Here is a 17,326-nt window from a genome sequence, read left to right as displayed (position 1 = left end):
GGAGTTTACCATTCTTCTCATAGTTTCTTGATAGATAAATCTTACAGAGCCAAACATTCTCATATGTTATATAAATTTTAAGAACCTAAATTTATTAGTGGAGTACAATTCGATAAGAGGTTTTCTTTACATTAGATTAGTGCAAGATGGAGCATGCGATGCATATCAAAGGACCATTATCTCTCCTTCACCTTGATGGCTTGATCTTTTTGGATTAGTAAAAATTGTGCCAATGTTTGGCTGGTTATAAAATCTAAGTTCATGACTTATAATTTAAAATCACTATATTCGTATTATCTATGCAATAAATTTATAAGTTGGAATTTGAGAATTTAAAAATTACCCTCTTCCTCGGCAGGTTCTTTACATTACTTTTGAGTGAGCACGTATTTTAAAGATTCTATAAAATATAGTTTCATAATACTTTTTTTAAGAACATTCCCTGGATAAAAGTTTGACGTTTAAATTGTTATTCTAATATAAATAAATAAAAAACGTTATGGAACTATATTTTATAAAAGTCTCAAAATGCATGCAAACAGTGAACTGATCATCACTAATTAAGGTCAGAGCTGAATAGATCATCATCACCCATGTATGCACAGAGGGAATGGTATCTGCAGAGTAATTGATGTTCAGCTATTTAAAAGTGAAAACTTAAAGGGTGGCCAATAACATAAACGTAAAACTATGTCAAAAAAAATGATATTATGTCTTTGCTTCGTGCTAAAATCCTGAAAAGTAAGGGATCTTTGCGCATAAGTAAGCATCTATTCATTTGCAACAATGGGATCAAAAGTTTTCTGGCATATGAAAACAGCAGCAGGAAGTATGGGATTAAGAAAGGGAAGAAGAAACTCAACTGTTAGTAACTTCTTCCGTTTTTAACTATACTTGTTTCACAGCTATTTCAGAAGAACCAAAACTTGCAGTACTTACCTATAGGCAGTTATAGGCGAATCTGGATTTGCTTCTCTGGGCATTAATTCAGACCCTCGGCCCTCACTAATCATCTTTGAGGCCATATCAATCATAGCCGCGGTTTCAGGAAGAGTTGCTTTATATTCCCGATCAGTACTGACTGGAGCCTGAACCATAAAACAAAATTACAATTAGGGCCCAAATAGTAGTTCATCTAGTACGGAAGTCTAGAAGGTAAATAATCTTCTAAAAACTAAAAGGGAAATCATGCAATTTTGTAGAAACATAATTAAGTAGCTATAGCAGCCAAAGTCAAACTTTCAAGTTCCATCTCCCATTTGTGAGCTCTAATTGTTTCTACTTCTTCTTTATCAATTTGAATACTTTAAATTGTAACCCGATTAACATATAATATACAAGTTAAGTTCATTAATAAACACCTTTAGCACCTGCTTAATAGGCACACAGCACTTATATAAGTCCTCCGTTCTCTAGTTTTCTGTCCGTTTGTCGAAGTCCCTAATTTTTTCTTCTAGATTTCAAAACCCTAATACCAATTTTTGTTCTTCTTACTATGTCACTATGTGTCCGCTGCCAAGACTCCAGAACCAGAAATTTCAGAAAAAACCTAACAATCACCCAACATTTTGTTTGTGCCCTTAGGGATCAACATGGGTGAAATGATACTATCTGGCTCCAAAATCGTGGTCAGACCAAAAACCAGTGGCTCTAAACTAAGTAAGTGTAGTTTATGTGGGTAGAAATGGTCCCAAGAACAGTCCCACAAATGAGTTCCCTGAGTTTGTTGTGCTTGGCATGTCTTCTCTGTCTGATATGCTAGTTGAAAGGACAGAAGTAGCACTTGCAAGAAACCAGGTTTCTTTCTTTGTCTTCGAAATATTAACACTCAGGGAAGACCAGCTTAATAATCAATTTTTTTAATAATAAAAGTCAGTACCTTGTGGATTTAGCAGATAATTTTATCTCTGAAATTCAATTTAAGTACTACTTTGTTGGACGAATGCCTAATTATGCAAGTTTAGTGTTTAGTTCAGGGGTGAGATGCAAATTTGACTTTACTTATATAACTGCTATAATTTACCATAGGAAACCCTACATATAAATAACTATATTTAACCTGCCAAATTGCAGCTGGCAAGTATTACACGCCTTGAGAGTATAATGTACTTACCTGACAGCCAGTACTATGTCCAATCAGGACCACACCCTCAGAATCTTCTTTATTTATGAAGTAACTAATCAATTGATCAAGCTCCATAGCATCCTTTGACACACACATGGGAAAGTTGATTCAGCTAATCAGCTTACTTATATTATTTGAAATCTTGTTGCAGAAAATTAACAGTAGCAAGTTAGTAGTACAGATAAAATTATTGAACATATAATTATATATGCGCCATAATCAAGACAAACAATATAAGGTCAGAAAATTATTAATTATTTAAGAAAATAGTAATCATACACAGCAGCATTGCGGCAGAGGGAGAGCATTATACACAGCGACAGAGAGAACACTATCGTACAGGGAACCACGAAAAAGAAGCAAAACAAAACCAGAAATAGGAGTTGAACCCGAAACATTTCAAAAACAAGAAGTTATTTTGGGAGCATAAAAAGCCAACTTGACCAACAATAACTTAAAATGTCTGATGCATATATGTTATTATGCATTTAAGTTGTGTACTATGTGTAAATTGAAATCACGATTCTTCCAAAATGAAAATCAAGAGTGAAACTTGAACCCACATCCTTTCATTTCAACCACCAGAAGACATCATACAACAATTGAAAACAACTTGGATGCCCCAAGATTATGTTTATCTACCAATATATAATACACCCATAAAGTAAGGTACTTCAAGAGTAAACCTGGTCCCTTTATGCCTGGGCAGCTATGCCCCTGATCATAGAATTACTATTCTATCATAATAGAACATACAAAAAAAAAAAAGAGGTCCGCACAATTATACTACCTTTTTTTTACTACTATCACAAATAATTCGCAACAGAGATGAGATAACTAATTGGCCCTGATGATGGAACTCATTCTATCCTTAACATTCCCTGTGGACATTTGCACCCACCATTCAGTCCGTCCAAATCATTTACCTCAAAATTACGATTCACATCGCAATGCAAACAAGACCTAATGATTTCGACAGCACAATGTTACCCTTTGGCAGAGAGGCCCTTAAACAACAAAGTTAAAAAGGCAAAGAGCATCGAATATAACAGAAAAATCATTGCCAACATAATTCTTAAAAAATAATAGTGACTTACTTCTTTTAAACTTCAGAGGCCATATCCACTGTAAGAAGAGGAGAGCAGAAACTGGACTAGTTACCATTTCTCTTTGTCAAGAGCAATAGCAAGAGGTTTCAAGTAACTGCAACAAGTAATCTCATTTCAAGTCCATAAATATTAAAGGCTCCCACTAGAATTCTACAGCGTTATTAACATGTCATATTGTCATTGCATATGAATGTACGTATATACATATTATCACTGTTTGGTTGATATGACAGGGAGGTTTCAACATGAATCGTTGTTTAATCAACATTGGTGTTTTGCTTTTTTACACCATATTTTGCGTTCCTATTGGTTTGGATCAAATTAGGAATTGGTGATAGGTACTTAACTATAATGTAGAATCAATTACGTGCAAGAAAGTAAAGATTTAAATCATCTCGTAGAGTCGTAGGACAATAACTTTAAAAGTTATATATGTTGACATACTCGGTAGCCAAAAATCCATCTGTCAGCCCGCCAATAAATATAGCTTGCTGTTTATAGTCACCAGTTTTAAAGGCAACCTGCATAATATAGTGGAGCTTAAATATTGGTATACAAACTAAATTAAAGTTCGAATCGAACAAATTCGTATAGATAAAGAGAACCAAGTAAATCTTTTTCTCACACTGCAGAACTTAACCCATTTAAGAAGTAGAGGAAAAGTTACAGATATATCCCAGAGTAAGACTTTCACATAACCACCACCGGAAAAAAGGAAGAGATGTAGCATCATCTACCTTGATAATGCTTATTTATAAGGCTCACAAACAGTGTATTCCCTATACTAAGAACATCAAGGCTTTTCATCAAGTTAAAGGTTTGAGTGCTTCACTATTTATGTGTACTCTGAAACGATGGAAGAATGACATCCCCAAATGTGGACTGGAAACTGGTAGGAGAAAATCTAGCTACCAGACCTTCCTGGTAGTGATACTCCAGAGGGAAAGCAGGTAATAAACCATTTCCTCGATTATCATATCTTCATTTATCAAGAAAAAAACATGTTACATACATACTAATCCCTCAAAACACCTTAACCATTTACAGATACAGCACCTTAACAAGCTATCGAAGCTTTTTTAATGATCCCGAAACTTTAAAAACCAGTGTAACATCATTTCACCTCCCTTCTTTTGATATAACATAATCATAAATGGTCAATTGGGTCATCAGAATTTTTCATCTGTCAAATATAAAGCTAACATCTTGCCACTTATTACAACTACAAAAACACATTCGGATCCGATACTCAAGCTCAAATTTCATAACAAATCAATAAACCCTCATCAATCCACTGCAAAAACAATGTCAACTAAACATCAAACACCACATCCAGAATCCAGAATCTGCACAAAACACACACACAAACACACAATAGTGTTTAGACAAACCTGAATAGACTTAGGACCATACTTAAACATAACCCCTTGAAACTGCTTCTTCTTATTAACTGGGCCCACATTAGTTCCAGTGAATTCTGCAGAATTGTTGGCCATTTTAGGACTAGTAGAAGACTTATCAAAACGACCTCGTACAATGCCTGAAAACCAAGAACCAGCTGCTGAACTAGACCCAGTTGGTGTTGTACTCATTTTAGTGCATAAACATACAACCCCATACCAAATCTAAGTTTCTTTGATTTCCGGTTAGCATCTCATGTTTAGACAGATAGATCAAATGCTTAGCTTTTTATATGCAGGTCCTCCGTTATAAACCAACCAAATAAAAATTAAAAAGTTAATTATTAAATGGATCACTTGTTTAGTTTGTATATATTATAGAGGTAATTGCATATCGCACCCCCTAAGTATCGTTCAAAAACGATAGAGTACCGATACTTTAAGAAACTCAACTCGCACCCCTTATCTTTACTTCTCAGAACCGATATGCACCCCCTGCCGTTAACTTCCGTTAACTCAGTGCACCCTGTTAACTTACGTTCAAAAACGATATTGTATCCATATTTTTGAAAACTCGAATCGCACCACCTATTTTTACATCTCAGGAACGATACGCACCCCCTCCGTTAAATTCCGCTACCTTCCCTTAAAATTCTCCCCCGTCTCAATTTACATGTCCTTTTTGCTTTTTGAGGAGTTAAATTGACTAATTTTTTACCAACTATTTGAAAATATGTATTTATTATTTTAGAAAATAGAAATTTACATATTAAAATAGACTAGATACCTCTATTAAAACAGGCTAGAAAGTATATTTTTAATATGTAACTTTCTATTTCCTAAAATAATAAATAAATATTTTTTTAATAGTTGGTCAAAAATTAGTCAATTTGACAAGAGACATGTAAATTGAGACGGATGAGTATTTTAACGGAAGGTAACAAAATTCAACGGAGGAGGTGCGTATCGTTGTAAAGATAGGTGGTTAGATTTGGGTTTCCAAAAGTACAGGTGTAATATCGTTTTTGAACGTAAGTTAGGTATAATGTGCTTTTTATATAAGCCTCTTGTCGTTTTATCAAAAAGTAAATCCAGCCTATTTTAATAGAGGTAAATAGTAGGGGGTCCGAATTGCAATTACCTCTATTATTTGTGAAATTCGGACCCTCTATTATTTGCGAAAACAAATAGACTAGATTTACTTTTTGATGATATTTTTTTTAAAATTTTTGTTTAATTAAGTTATCCCCAAGTCAAAATGATTTTACATATTGAATGATTTTAAATTTTTAGTGACATGTGTATTAGGTACTTAAAATATACACTATTTTAAATATAAAAAATAAATATCATGTGATATTTATTATAAATAATACATAAATTTATCTATTGATTAAAATATATAAATTTTAATTATTTTGTTTGGAAAAATTGATCAAAAAAATTTAAAAAAATATCATCAAAAATTAAATCTAGTCTATTTTAATATGTAACTTTCTATTTTCTAAAATAATAAATACATATTTTCAAATAGTTAGTAAAAAATTAGTCAATTTAACTCCTCAAAAAGCAAAAGGGACATGTAAATTGAGACGGGGGAGAATTTTAACGAAGGTAGAGGAATTTAACGGAGGGGGTGCGTATCGTTCCTGAAATGTAAAAATAGGTGGTGCGATTCGAGTTTTTAAAAATATGGATACCATATCGTTTTTGAACGTAAGTTAGGGGGTCCGAATTGCAATTATATATATATTGACTTAACGGAGTGCACTGAGTTAACGGAAATTAACGGCAGGGGGTGCATCTCGGTTTTGAGAAGTAAAGATAAGGGGTGCGAGTTGAGTTTCTTAAAGTATCGATACCCTATCGTTTTTGAACGATACTTAGGGGGTGCGATATGCAATTACCTCTATATTATATTGCTTACCGATAATTTTCAATTGTGTTTAGATCATCAATTTAAATCAAAATTCTATTCTGTTAATTTTAATTTCTTTTATAAATAAAAGAATAAATTATTAAAATTTTTCTGATAAATATACCTCATTTGTCATACTAAATACAAATCATCAATATACCTATATATAAAGGAGAAGCGAGGGGCGTGTAGGTGGCGCCTCTCACATCGCTCCGTTCTATTTTTCTAATTTTTTGGAATTTTTGGATGAAAAATATCAAAAATTAGAACTACCTTTTTTAGTTTCGGATATATTAGAAGCAAGTTTCAGAATCTGATTTTGTTTCAGATTATTTATGGAATATAGTATCTTGAAAGTTTTAATCTGATTTTGTTTCTATATAAAGGAGAAGCGAGGGGCATGTAGGTGGCGCCTCTCACATCGCTCCGTTCTATTTTTCTAATTTTCTGGAATTTTTAGATGAAAAATATCAAAAATTAGTATTACCTTTTTTAGTTTCGGATATATTAGAAGCAAGTTTCAGAATGATTTTGTTTCAGATTATTTATGGAATATAGTAGCTTGAAAGTTTTAATCTGATTTTGTTTAATATAAAGGAGAAGCGAGGGGCTTGTAGGTAGCGCCTCTCACATCGTTTCGTTCTAATTTTCTGGAATTTTCGGATGAAAAATATCAAAAATTAGAATTACATTTTTTAGTTTCGGATATATTAGAAGCAAGTTTCAGAATCTGATTTTGTTCAAGATTATTTATGGAATATAGCAGCTTGAAAGTTTTAATCTGATTTTGTTTCAGATTATTTTATTATGAGAAAGAGTAGCACACAAGTCTCTCTGCACTTATAAATATCCCCATGGGTGGTAGGGTTTTGGACCATCTAAACACAACCTACTCTCTCCCAATACCACAACCCTACCTCTCTCTGGTGATAGTTCTCTTGCTCGATTTCTAACTCGGTGGTGTCGTTCTTCTGCAACGATAAATGAAGGATGTTTATACAGTATTAAAAAAAATAAAAGTTGATGCAAGCAAAGGTAGTTATAGACCGCTATGTGGGAGTCGACAAATCCAAACACGGGAGAAGAATAGTCTTGACATGATATTGATGGATGATATCAATAAATTAACTATTAATGATGTATGTTTGTTGGTTATTTTTTTATAATATTTGTTTTGTTCATAAAACATGTTTGTTGTTGTTTATTTTTATATGATTTACTTTGTACATAGGAAAAATTTATTCATGCATTATCTGTTTGATCCGTTCAAGCAACTTTTAAGTGAAGACTATTCATACAGTATTAAAAATAAAGAATGTTACAAGCAAGGGTAGTTATAGACCGCTATTTCACGGATCTAAGTTAGATGTTTTCGTGCACAATCAATCCAAAAAAATTGGAGGAAGGTGACAATGCAAGAACATGATTACTTTAAAAAAAACACAAATAAAATTAAGACTCGTCGTGTTTTAAATTGTTAATTACGTGTAGAAATTTATTTTCATTTATTCAACATGAATTATAGTCCAATTTTGCAACTTTATATATTAGTATTGGTATTACATCAAGATTTTTATAATATAAAATTTATATTTTCCTACAAATATTAATTTTTAATCATTGATACACTTTATATAGATAGCAACAAAATTATTGCATTTTACAAATATTATTATTGAATCATTAATATAATTTTTATAAGGCGCCGCAACGCGCGGTTTTTCAACTAGTAAAAATTGAAAGGAAAGGAGGATTGTGAGATCACATATGGACCAATGAGTGGATTTAAATGGGGCCGATGAGATTGAGGTGGGTCAATTTTGGGCTTTTGGACTATGTGGACTGTGGAGTAGTCTAGCATCTATTCCTAATCTGTGACGGACCCAACTTAAATAACCGACTAAGGCATGCATATCGATATATATAATTAAACTACAGAGTTATAAAGATTAATCTACAAGTCTAATCCACAATCCCGGAATCACCAGGAATGAGTATGAACAACATCTAAAGTTATTACAACCTAAAATAAAATCCGAATTAAGTCTAAGTCATACTACAGTTTTTAAATCCCAAAAGAAATTAACTCGGGAACTACGAGTTCCCAACCTGCTCCATCATACGGCGGTAAGCAATCCCATTGCCTGAGGTGGATTTACGTGCGGTCTGCTTGAATCGGGCCATTCTCGGGTTTCACTGAAGGGTTATAACAACAACAATATATATATGAGCAAAAAGCTCAGCAAGTGAAAGCAGTATATATGACAGTTCACAATATGTAAGATAACAAGTGCAAAAGAAGCAACAGATATCACAAGGTATAAACATAAGTAAAGGTGCAATGTGGGATATCAATTTATTGGAATTGGAAACACACAGCGCTACGAGCATTGAGGGGTGATCAGCCCACACCAAGCTCCGAACCACATAAAGTGATTCAACCAGGGAGGATCCTCGGCACACATTGGCCATAAACAGACATCAGGCTCCCCGCTACTGATGCTGCAATAATTGACTGGCGCCTCAGTCTTAATATAAAATTATTATCCAATTCCTTTTAAGGTCATTTCAAATCAAATCATTTTTAAAAAGGGGTCTTGATCAAAGACAAGTTATAAGCAAGGGTGTTTTCAAAATACAAGTGATCTTTCTAAAATAGGAAATGTTATTAAGATCAGGGTTCCAAAAGAGATAATTCAGGTTAATGTGGGGTATCAAGTTCTCATTATTCATCAAGGGACTATTGGAGTATAATCATGTGGGTGTAGGGTAATAACATATGAAAAAGGTAATTCATGTGTTAAGGGTATTATTGGAATCCAAAGTGATGATCATGAGGGGTAATAAGGTAATTCAACCCTAAATAACAGTAATTCAACGTTCACAGGGTATACAATTACAAAGCAAGTATAAAGGAAGAGTTTCACTTGCCTGGATAAAGCTTACTAAACTCCTGTATAGATGCTTCTAGGGGTTCCTTGCCTGGCCTCCTACTTGCACCTATAATTAATAGTATCCTCGTCACTAACTACCCTTTCGCGTATAAATGTATATATATATATATAAATAAATATATATACATATATATTAAATATACACTTAAACTTACTTAAAACAAGTAACATAATCATCAAGTAATGCACATAGCAAGTAAAGCATGGCACTTTATCATTTAACTATTATCACTTAAGAATCTCTAACTACACCTAAGTCACTTAAGCATTTAATGAAGTAACACATAAGGTCTAAGACCAATACCTCCTAACTATACTCTACTGACCTCAAATTAGCAAATTAATAGTAAGGCACACTTGTGCCCCACCTCCCAAGACTTACAAGTGAAGTGTAACCTAAATGACTCACTAGTATGCTTACCTTGGCGACACTTGGAGTGCCTTGGCAAAAGAATGCATCTACACTAAGTGAATTGACTTAAACTAACTTGCACTCCCTAATATGACTTAAAACTAACTTATGAACTCAATATGAGGTCAAGGCCTCACTGATGACACACTCAAATGCAATGCATCTTAAGTGAACTCTAAAGTATGACTCCATGTGTGACACTTGTGTCCCTTAGTGGAAATGAGGCATCTCCTCTTAGGGTATTGACTCCAAACCAATTTCTAAAGGTTGACACAATCTTAAACTAATATTATGAAGTGGTGTGACTCAAAGACCTGGCCTATATGGGTCCTTAAAAACTAGTGTACCAAAGTGACCATTCTGCCTTGGCAGTTTGGCACCTCTTGGGGGTTTTGGCAAAAACAAGTGTTTCCACTATGTGCCTTGGTGAAATTGTGACTCTATTGGATACTTAAGACTTAAATCTAAGTTGTTCACTTGGAATGACACTAAGGCCTTGCTCAGGCCTCCTTGGGCCTCTAAACAAAGTTGGCACAGAGCACTCTGCCCTGCTGTGGGGACTGCCATGAACTTAACAACTTGAGACTCACTAAACTCACTCACTACACCAATCCAATGACTCAAAAAGCTTCCTAATACTTCCCTAATCTCATCTAAATCAAGGACCCATGAGGGCCTCATCATTGACAAGGTGTTAACCACTCAAGGACACAATTAATCCTAAAGTGCCCTGTTCTGCCCTATACTCAAAGATGTGTGTGTGCATCTATGTAAATGATGGTTTTTATGACTTCTAAAGCTACTGGAGACTTGTATACATCAAGTCCCAACTCCAGGAGACTTGGGCCTATGAGGGCCTAAGCATGACACATGCAATTCTCATGTTTTCTATAGTGTAAAAATCTGCCTAAGTGTGTGTGTGACTCCTTCCACCTTAACTCCCTTCCAAACACCATAAATCAAACAACCAATCCACAAATCTTATTCTAAAATATTCATACACCTACTGACTAGTCACACAAAGCAAGATATTACCAAATTTAACCATCCAAGAGCACAAAACCGAGGCATATATAGAGGTAAAACAGAGCAGAATTTTCAGGGAGCATATATGAGCAAATTTCGAGTATATCAACATGGTATTCACATAATAGCTACTGATTATTACCAGATATCATCATACACACCATAAACTATCATTTTAACACTTGAATCATGGCATGCATCACTCAAAAATCTCATACAAAACTCAAAGTCATGGCATTTCATTCGGTTTCAACATGCATCACTAGAAACATTTATACAAGCTCTAATTCATGCTATATCATCAAAATAATAGACATGCAAGGACTGAAATCACACCAAAACTTCAGCAAATCATCACACCTTTCGAATATACAAGCAACCAATCTCAAATCATGAATTTCAAAATCATCATCTCACATATATATATGTATACATTCGGCTCCTCATTGGAGTCATTGCCGAATGTGATGATTCAAGAGAGTGCCTTGGCCAAATAAGGTATTAACCTCACCAAAATCATCTCATGATCATCTTTAGGAACCCCCAAAATGGAGACCCTAAGCTCATAAGAACTAAGGCCCCATTACGGCTCCATAATCACATGCAAGCAAGGACTAACCTTGTAATAGAAGATACAAGTGTGGGTGATGAAGTTCTTGGCAAAACAAGCTTGATTCTTGAAGAAAATGAAGAAATCGAAAATGGAGGAGGGTTTAGAGAGAGGAAGCCGAGAGGAGAGGTGAGGGAGGTGAGAGAAATGAGAGAGAATGGGTGTGTGTGAGTTTGTGTGGTCAAGTGGGTATACTCAAGTACTTCCACTTTGACTTGACTAGAAAAATGTGAGTGGATTGTAGAAATGACTAGATTATCCTTCTTCCAAGTGTTAGTGTAAAATGCATGCAAGGGTAATGTAGTCTTTTGATAATTAATAAAAGTGTGATTAAAAGAGTATTAAAAGAATGAGTTTTGATAATTAAAGTACAAATCTATAAATCATGAAATTAATATCACAAATAATATGGGATTTTAGAAGTTTAATAAAATAGTTTTCACAAATTTTGGACAAGGAATGAATTTTAAAAGAAATATTACAAGTAGAGCTCTAATAGTCACATTTCACATAAATATAAAACATGAATATAATACACGTAAAATCTCGAGAAGAATATATACAATGAAACGCTATTTTACAAGTTAAAGCTATCGGCTACTCGCAATTTATCAAATATCACTAAATCGCATATATCTCTATTATTATTTAATCGGGTAGCGACAACGATCACATTTATTAATGTAAAGTCAAAACCGTCGCAACTAGTAATATTATTTAATCGCGTAGCGAGAATTATTCGCCAAAAGTCATATAAGTACATTTTAACGACATACAAAAGTCATGTAACGATAAACGAGTCAAATTCACATAATTTGACAATTAAAACACGAAATTTAATATATCACCAAAATGAAATACTGTAATATATATAAGTCAAATATTACAGGCGTTACATCCTTCCCCCCTTAAAAGGATTCTGACCCCAGAATCTAAGTAAACAAATGAGGATACTTATCTAACATATCACTTTCTAATTCCCACGTTGATTCTTCAACTTTGGGATTCCTCCACAAAACTCTAACTAAAGGAACTGTCTTATTCCTTAACACCTTATCTTTTCTATCTAGAATGCTAACCGGTTGCTCGATATAAGACAAATCGGGCTCTATCTCAACTGGTTCATTCTCTATGATGCACTTGGTGTCGGGGTTGAACTTCTTAAGCAACGAGACATGGAAAACATTGTGAACGTGCTGCATTTGGGGCGGTAAGGCTAGTTCGTACGCCACTTTCCCAATTCTGCTTAAAATCTCAAAAGGACCAATAAATCTTGGACTCAATTTCCCTTTCTTTCCGAATCTGGCTATTCCTTTCCAAGGTGACACTTTTAGCAAAACGGCTTCTCCAATTTCAAACTCAACATCTTTTCTGTGCGGGTCAGCATACTTTCGTTGTCTATCTTGAGCTGCGATCAATCTGCTTCGAATCACATCTACTGCTTCTTTTGTTTGTTGGATCAATTCTGGACCAATTACTTTCCTTTCTCCAACTTCATCCCAATATATCGGAGATCTAAACTTCCTTCCATAAAGAGCTTCGTACGGAGGCATTCCAATGCTGGCATGATAACTGTTATTATACGAAAACTCAACTAAAGGCAAATGCTCGTCCCAATTTCCTTCGAAGTCCAAAGCACAAGACCTCAACATGTCTTCGATAGTTTGAATTGTACGCTCGCTTTGTCCGTCCGTTTGTGGATGATAGGCAGTACTCATCTTGAGTCGGGTTCTCAAATGTTCTTGAAATTGCTTCCAAAATCTAGAATTAAAACGAGGGTCTCGATCCGACACAATAGATACTGGAACTCCATGACGAGTAACAATCTCTTTCAAATACATGTGAATCAACTTGTCCATTGAGAATCTCTCGTTAATTGGCAGAAAATGAGCCGACTTGGTCAATCGATCAATGATTACCCAAATAGCATCATGATTAGATTTCGTCCTTGGCAATCCAACTATAAAGTCCATTGCAATGTGCTCCCACTTCCATTCTGGTATCTCTAATGGCTGTATTAATCCACTTGGCTTCTGATGTTCAGCTTTTACTCTTTGACAAGTGTAGCATTTACTGATCCATTGAGCAATTTCCTTCTTCATATCTGGCCACCAAAAGTTTTGCTTTAAATCTTGGTACATTTTTGTGCTTCCGGGGTGAATAGAAAATTCTGAATTGTGAGCATCCTTCAAAATTTCATTCTTCAATTCCTCCACATTTGGTATCCAAATCCTTGATGAAAACCTCAAGATTCCTTGGTTGTCTTTCTGTGTGCAGATTTCTTCTCCGGTTAACTCATTCATCTTTTCATTCATCACTTCTTCTTGGCACTTCTTTATCTTCTCCATCAATTCAGGCTGAAAGGTCATGGTATGAATCATTTCTGTAGGTGCACTAGGAGCTCGAATTTCAATTCCCATCTTCTCAAATTCCTGTGATAGTTCTTGAGCCATGGTCAACATATTCAACCTTTCTTTGCGACTTAACGCATCTGCTACTACGTTCGCCTTTCCGGGATGATAGTTAATCGTGCAGTCGTAGTCTTTAATCAATTCCAACCATCTTCGCTGCCTCATGTTCAACTCTTTTTGCGTGAAAATGTACTTCAAGCTTTTGTGATCCGCGAATATTTCACACTTCTCGCCATAAAGATAGTGTCTCCAAAGCTTTAAAGCAAACACAATTGCTGCCAATTCCAAGTCATGAGTCGGATATCTTTGTTCGTGTGGCTTGAGTTGTCTTGACGCGTAGGCTATCACTTTCCCGTGTTGCATTAAGACACAACCTAATCCTTTGTACGACGCATCACTGTAGATAACAAAATCTCCTTGATCATCTGGCAAAGCTAGAACTGGAGCGGTGACTAACTTCTGTTTCAACTCTTGAAAGCTCTTTTCACATTTGTCGGTCCATTCAAACTTCTCATTCTTCCGAGTCAAATCATGTCAACGGTACTGCAGTCTTCGAGAAATCTTTCACAAACCTTCGATAATATCCGGCCAATCCCATGAAACTTCTAACTTCAGTTGGGGTCTTCGGCCTCTCCCAATTCATCACAGCTTCTATCTTTGCTGGATCCACTCGAATTCCTTCACTTCCAACAATATGCCCTAAGAACTGCACTTCTCGTAGCCAAAATTCACATTTAGAGAACTTCGCATATAACTTCTCCTTCCTTAAAGTTTCCAAAGCTATCCTCAGATGTTCAGCATGTTCTTCTTCAGATTTCGAGTATATGAGAATATCGTCGATGAATACAATGACGAACTTGTCTAAATACTTCTTGAATACACGGTTCATCAAATCCATGAAGGCGGCTGGTGCGTTTGTCAATCCGAATGCCATAACTAGAAACTCGTAATGCCCATACCGAGTTCTAAAAGCTGTCTTTGGAATGTCTTCTGGCTTAATCTTCAATTGATGATATCCCGAACGCAAGTCAATCTTCGAAAAGTAAGTTGCTCCTTTGAGTTGATCAAATAAGTCGTCGATTCGAGGCAAAGGATACCTATTCTTGATTGTCAGCTTGTTCAATTCTCTATAGTCGATGCACAATCTCATGCTTCCGTCCTTTTTCTTCACAAAAAGAACTGGAGCTCCCCACGGGGATACACTCGGCCTTATAACTCCTTTGTCTAACAATTCTTGCAATTGCTTGGCCAACTCCTTCATTTCTGCTGGCGCCATTCGATACGGTTGCTTTGAAACTGGTTCCGTGCCGGGTGCTAAGTCAATAGAAAACTCAATTTGACGGTCGGGAGGCAATCCAGGAAGATCGTCAGGAAATACATCAAGAAATTCATTAACTATCGGAATACTTTCTATGTTCGGCGTCTCTTTAGATCTATCAACTACATGAGCCAAATAACCTTCACAACCTTGTCTTAACAACTTCTTAGCTTCAATTATTGTCAAGAATGTCTTAGCTTGTTTCTGCCCTTTGAATTCTACTTTCCTGCCTTGAGGAGACTTAAGGATTATCTTCTTCTTCTTACAATCTATTTGAGCACCATTTTCTGCTAACCAATCCATACCTAATATAACATCAAACTCTCCTAATCGAAAAGGTATAAGGGAAGCAGGAAAACTAAAGCCAGAAATCTCTATAGTACATCGGGGGCAAATACTTCTAACAGATACTTGTTCTTGATTAGCAACAATGATAGATAAGGGTTCAGCTAAAGGTTCAGTTTCACAATTCAACTTGCCAACAAAAGATTCAGATATGAAAGATCTAGTAGCTCCAGAATCAAATAGCACTTTAGCATGGTTGTTGTTGACAGAAAGCGTACCTGCCACAACCTCAGAACTCTGAACAGCATCCTTGATATTCATGTTGAATGTCCTTGCTTGAGCCGGATAAGAGGGATGGAAAACAGGAGTTGCAGACTCAAAAACTTGAGTAGAAGGTAGTTGCAGAATCGGAGCAGAAGATGTCATTCCTTGATTGTAAGGGGTAGCTGCCAATTGCATCAACTTGTTGGTTCCAGGAGCTTTACAATCTCTTGACATATGACCGGTCTTTCCACACTTGAAACACGTAACAGAAGACTTCGGGTTCTGGCACTCGTTTGCATAATGACCCTTCGAGTTGCACTTGAAACAAACAATATCAGCCTTATTACAATTTCCCGTGTGTTTCTTGTTGCAGAACTTGCATTCTGAATTTGCTTGTTGACTCCTTTGACCACTTGGTCCTTGAATCTTTTTCACGTTCCTATTATCACCTTTCTTGAATCCTCGGGGACCTCCTTGATTCTGAACTCCAAACTTCTTGAAATTCTTTCCACTTTGGCTCCCCTGAGCCGAACCTTCACCTTTACTCACAAACTTTCTCTTCTTGTTATCCTTCTCCTTCTGGTTCTGATCACTTTCTCCTTCTATCACCATTGCCTTCTGGACCACTTCAGCATATGTGGCCAATTCAAAAGCAGCCACTCTGCTTCGTAGCCAAGGCTTCAATCCTTGTTGAAATCTCTTTGCTCTTTTCTCGTCCGTGTCCACATAATCTCCCACGAACCTTGCTAATTCTGTAAACTTCTTTTCATATTCCCCAACAGTCATTCCCTCTTGCTTCAATTCAAAGAACTTTAACTCCATCTGAGTTTGCATATACCTTGGAAAATACTTGTCTAGAAATATCCTCTTGAATCTATCCCAAGCAATAACCTCACCTTCTTCTAAAGCACGGGCTGACTCCCACCAGTAGTTTGCTTCGTCTTTCAGAAAATATGACGCATACTCAACCTTTTTATCATCGGTCACAACAGCCAAGGTGAAAGCCTTCTCCATCTCCTTTAGCCAGGATTGAGCTTCAACAGGGTCTTGAGTTCCTCGGAACTCGGGTGGTTTCACAGCTTGAAAAGATTTGAAAGTAGTAGGTGGTGGTGGTGCTTGTTGTTGAAGTAATTGTTGTTGTTGAGCAAGGGTAACAGATTGTTGGTGAAGAAGTTGCATAAGTTGAGCCAAGGTTGGTGGTGGTTCTTCGGTATTTTCATTGGTGGTGTTGCGGGCTCTTCGAGGAGGCATGATTCTGAATGTAGACAAGAAAAGCTTATTCACAGTTCAATATATGCATACAAGTTATATCAAAGGAAATATTGGGTACAGAGGTATCATTCAAAGGTTATTCACATGGTACGGTTTATGGTAATTATTATGGCATCATGGTATGTGTGTGTATTATTAGAGTCTAAGGTATCATATTGCAAAGGTACAATTATTCGGTCAAAGTCATATCATGGTATATTGGGAAAAGTTTAAACATGATCA

General features: G+C 35.7%; 1 protein-coding gene across 14 annotated transcripts in view; it reads right to left on the bottom strand.

The window, feature by feature from the left end:
• Window positions 1-17,326, bottom strand: part of LOC108202628 (hypothetical protein) — a 161,239-nt gene that overhangs the window by 100,554 nt on the left and 43,359 nt on the right. For 4 of the 14 annotated variants that reach the window (XR_010287242.1, XR_010287243.1, XM_064084000.1 and 1 more), the window contains exons 1-2: window positions 4,626-4,942; window positions 3,679-3,755 (exon numbers count right to left, since the gene is read on the bottom strand). Coding sequence is in view for 9 of the 14 variants with exons in the window: in XM_064084000.1 (XP_063940070.1) it covers window positions 3,679-3,755; window positions 4,626-4,826 (278 nt within the window). In the remaining 5 variants the exon portion in view is untranslated. Of the gene's footprint in view, window positions 1-3,678; window positions 3,756-4,625; window positions 4,946-17,326 lie in introns of those variants that run through there. The other 10 variants (XR_010287240.1, XM_064083995.1, XM_064083996.1 and 7 more) reach the window with 5 other exon arrangements.

This window comes from Daucus carota, chromosome 9 (genome assembly GCF_001625215.2).
Source record: "Daucus carota subsp. sativus chromosome 9, DH1 v3.0, whole genome shotgun sequence".
In the NCBI taxonomy this organism is placed as follows: domain Eukaryota; kingdom Viridiplantae; phylum Streptophyta; class Magnoliopsida; order Apiales; family Apiaceae; genus Daucus; species Daucus carota.
Note: the sequence above shows the minus strand (reverse complement) of the source record. Positions and strands in the feature narration are given on the sequence as shown.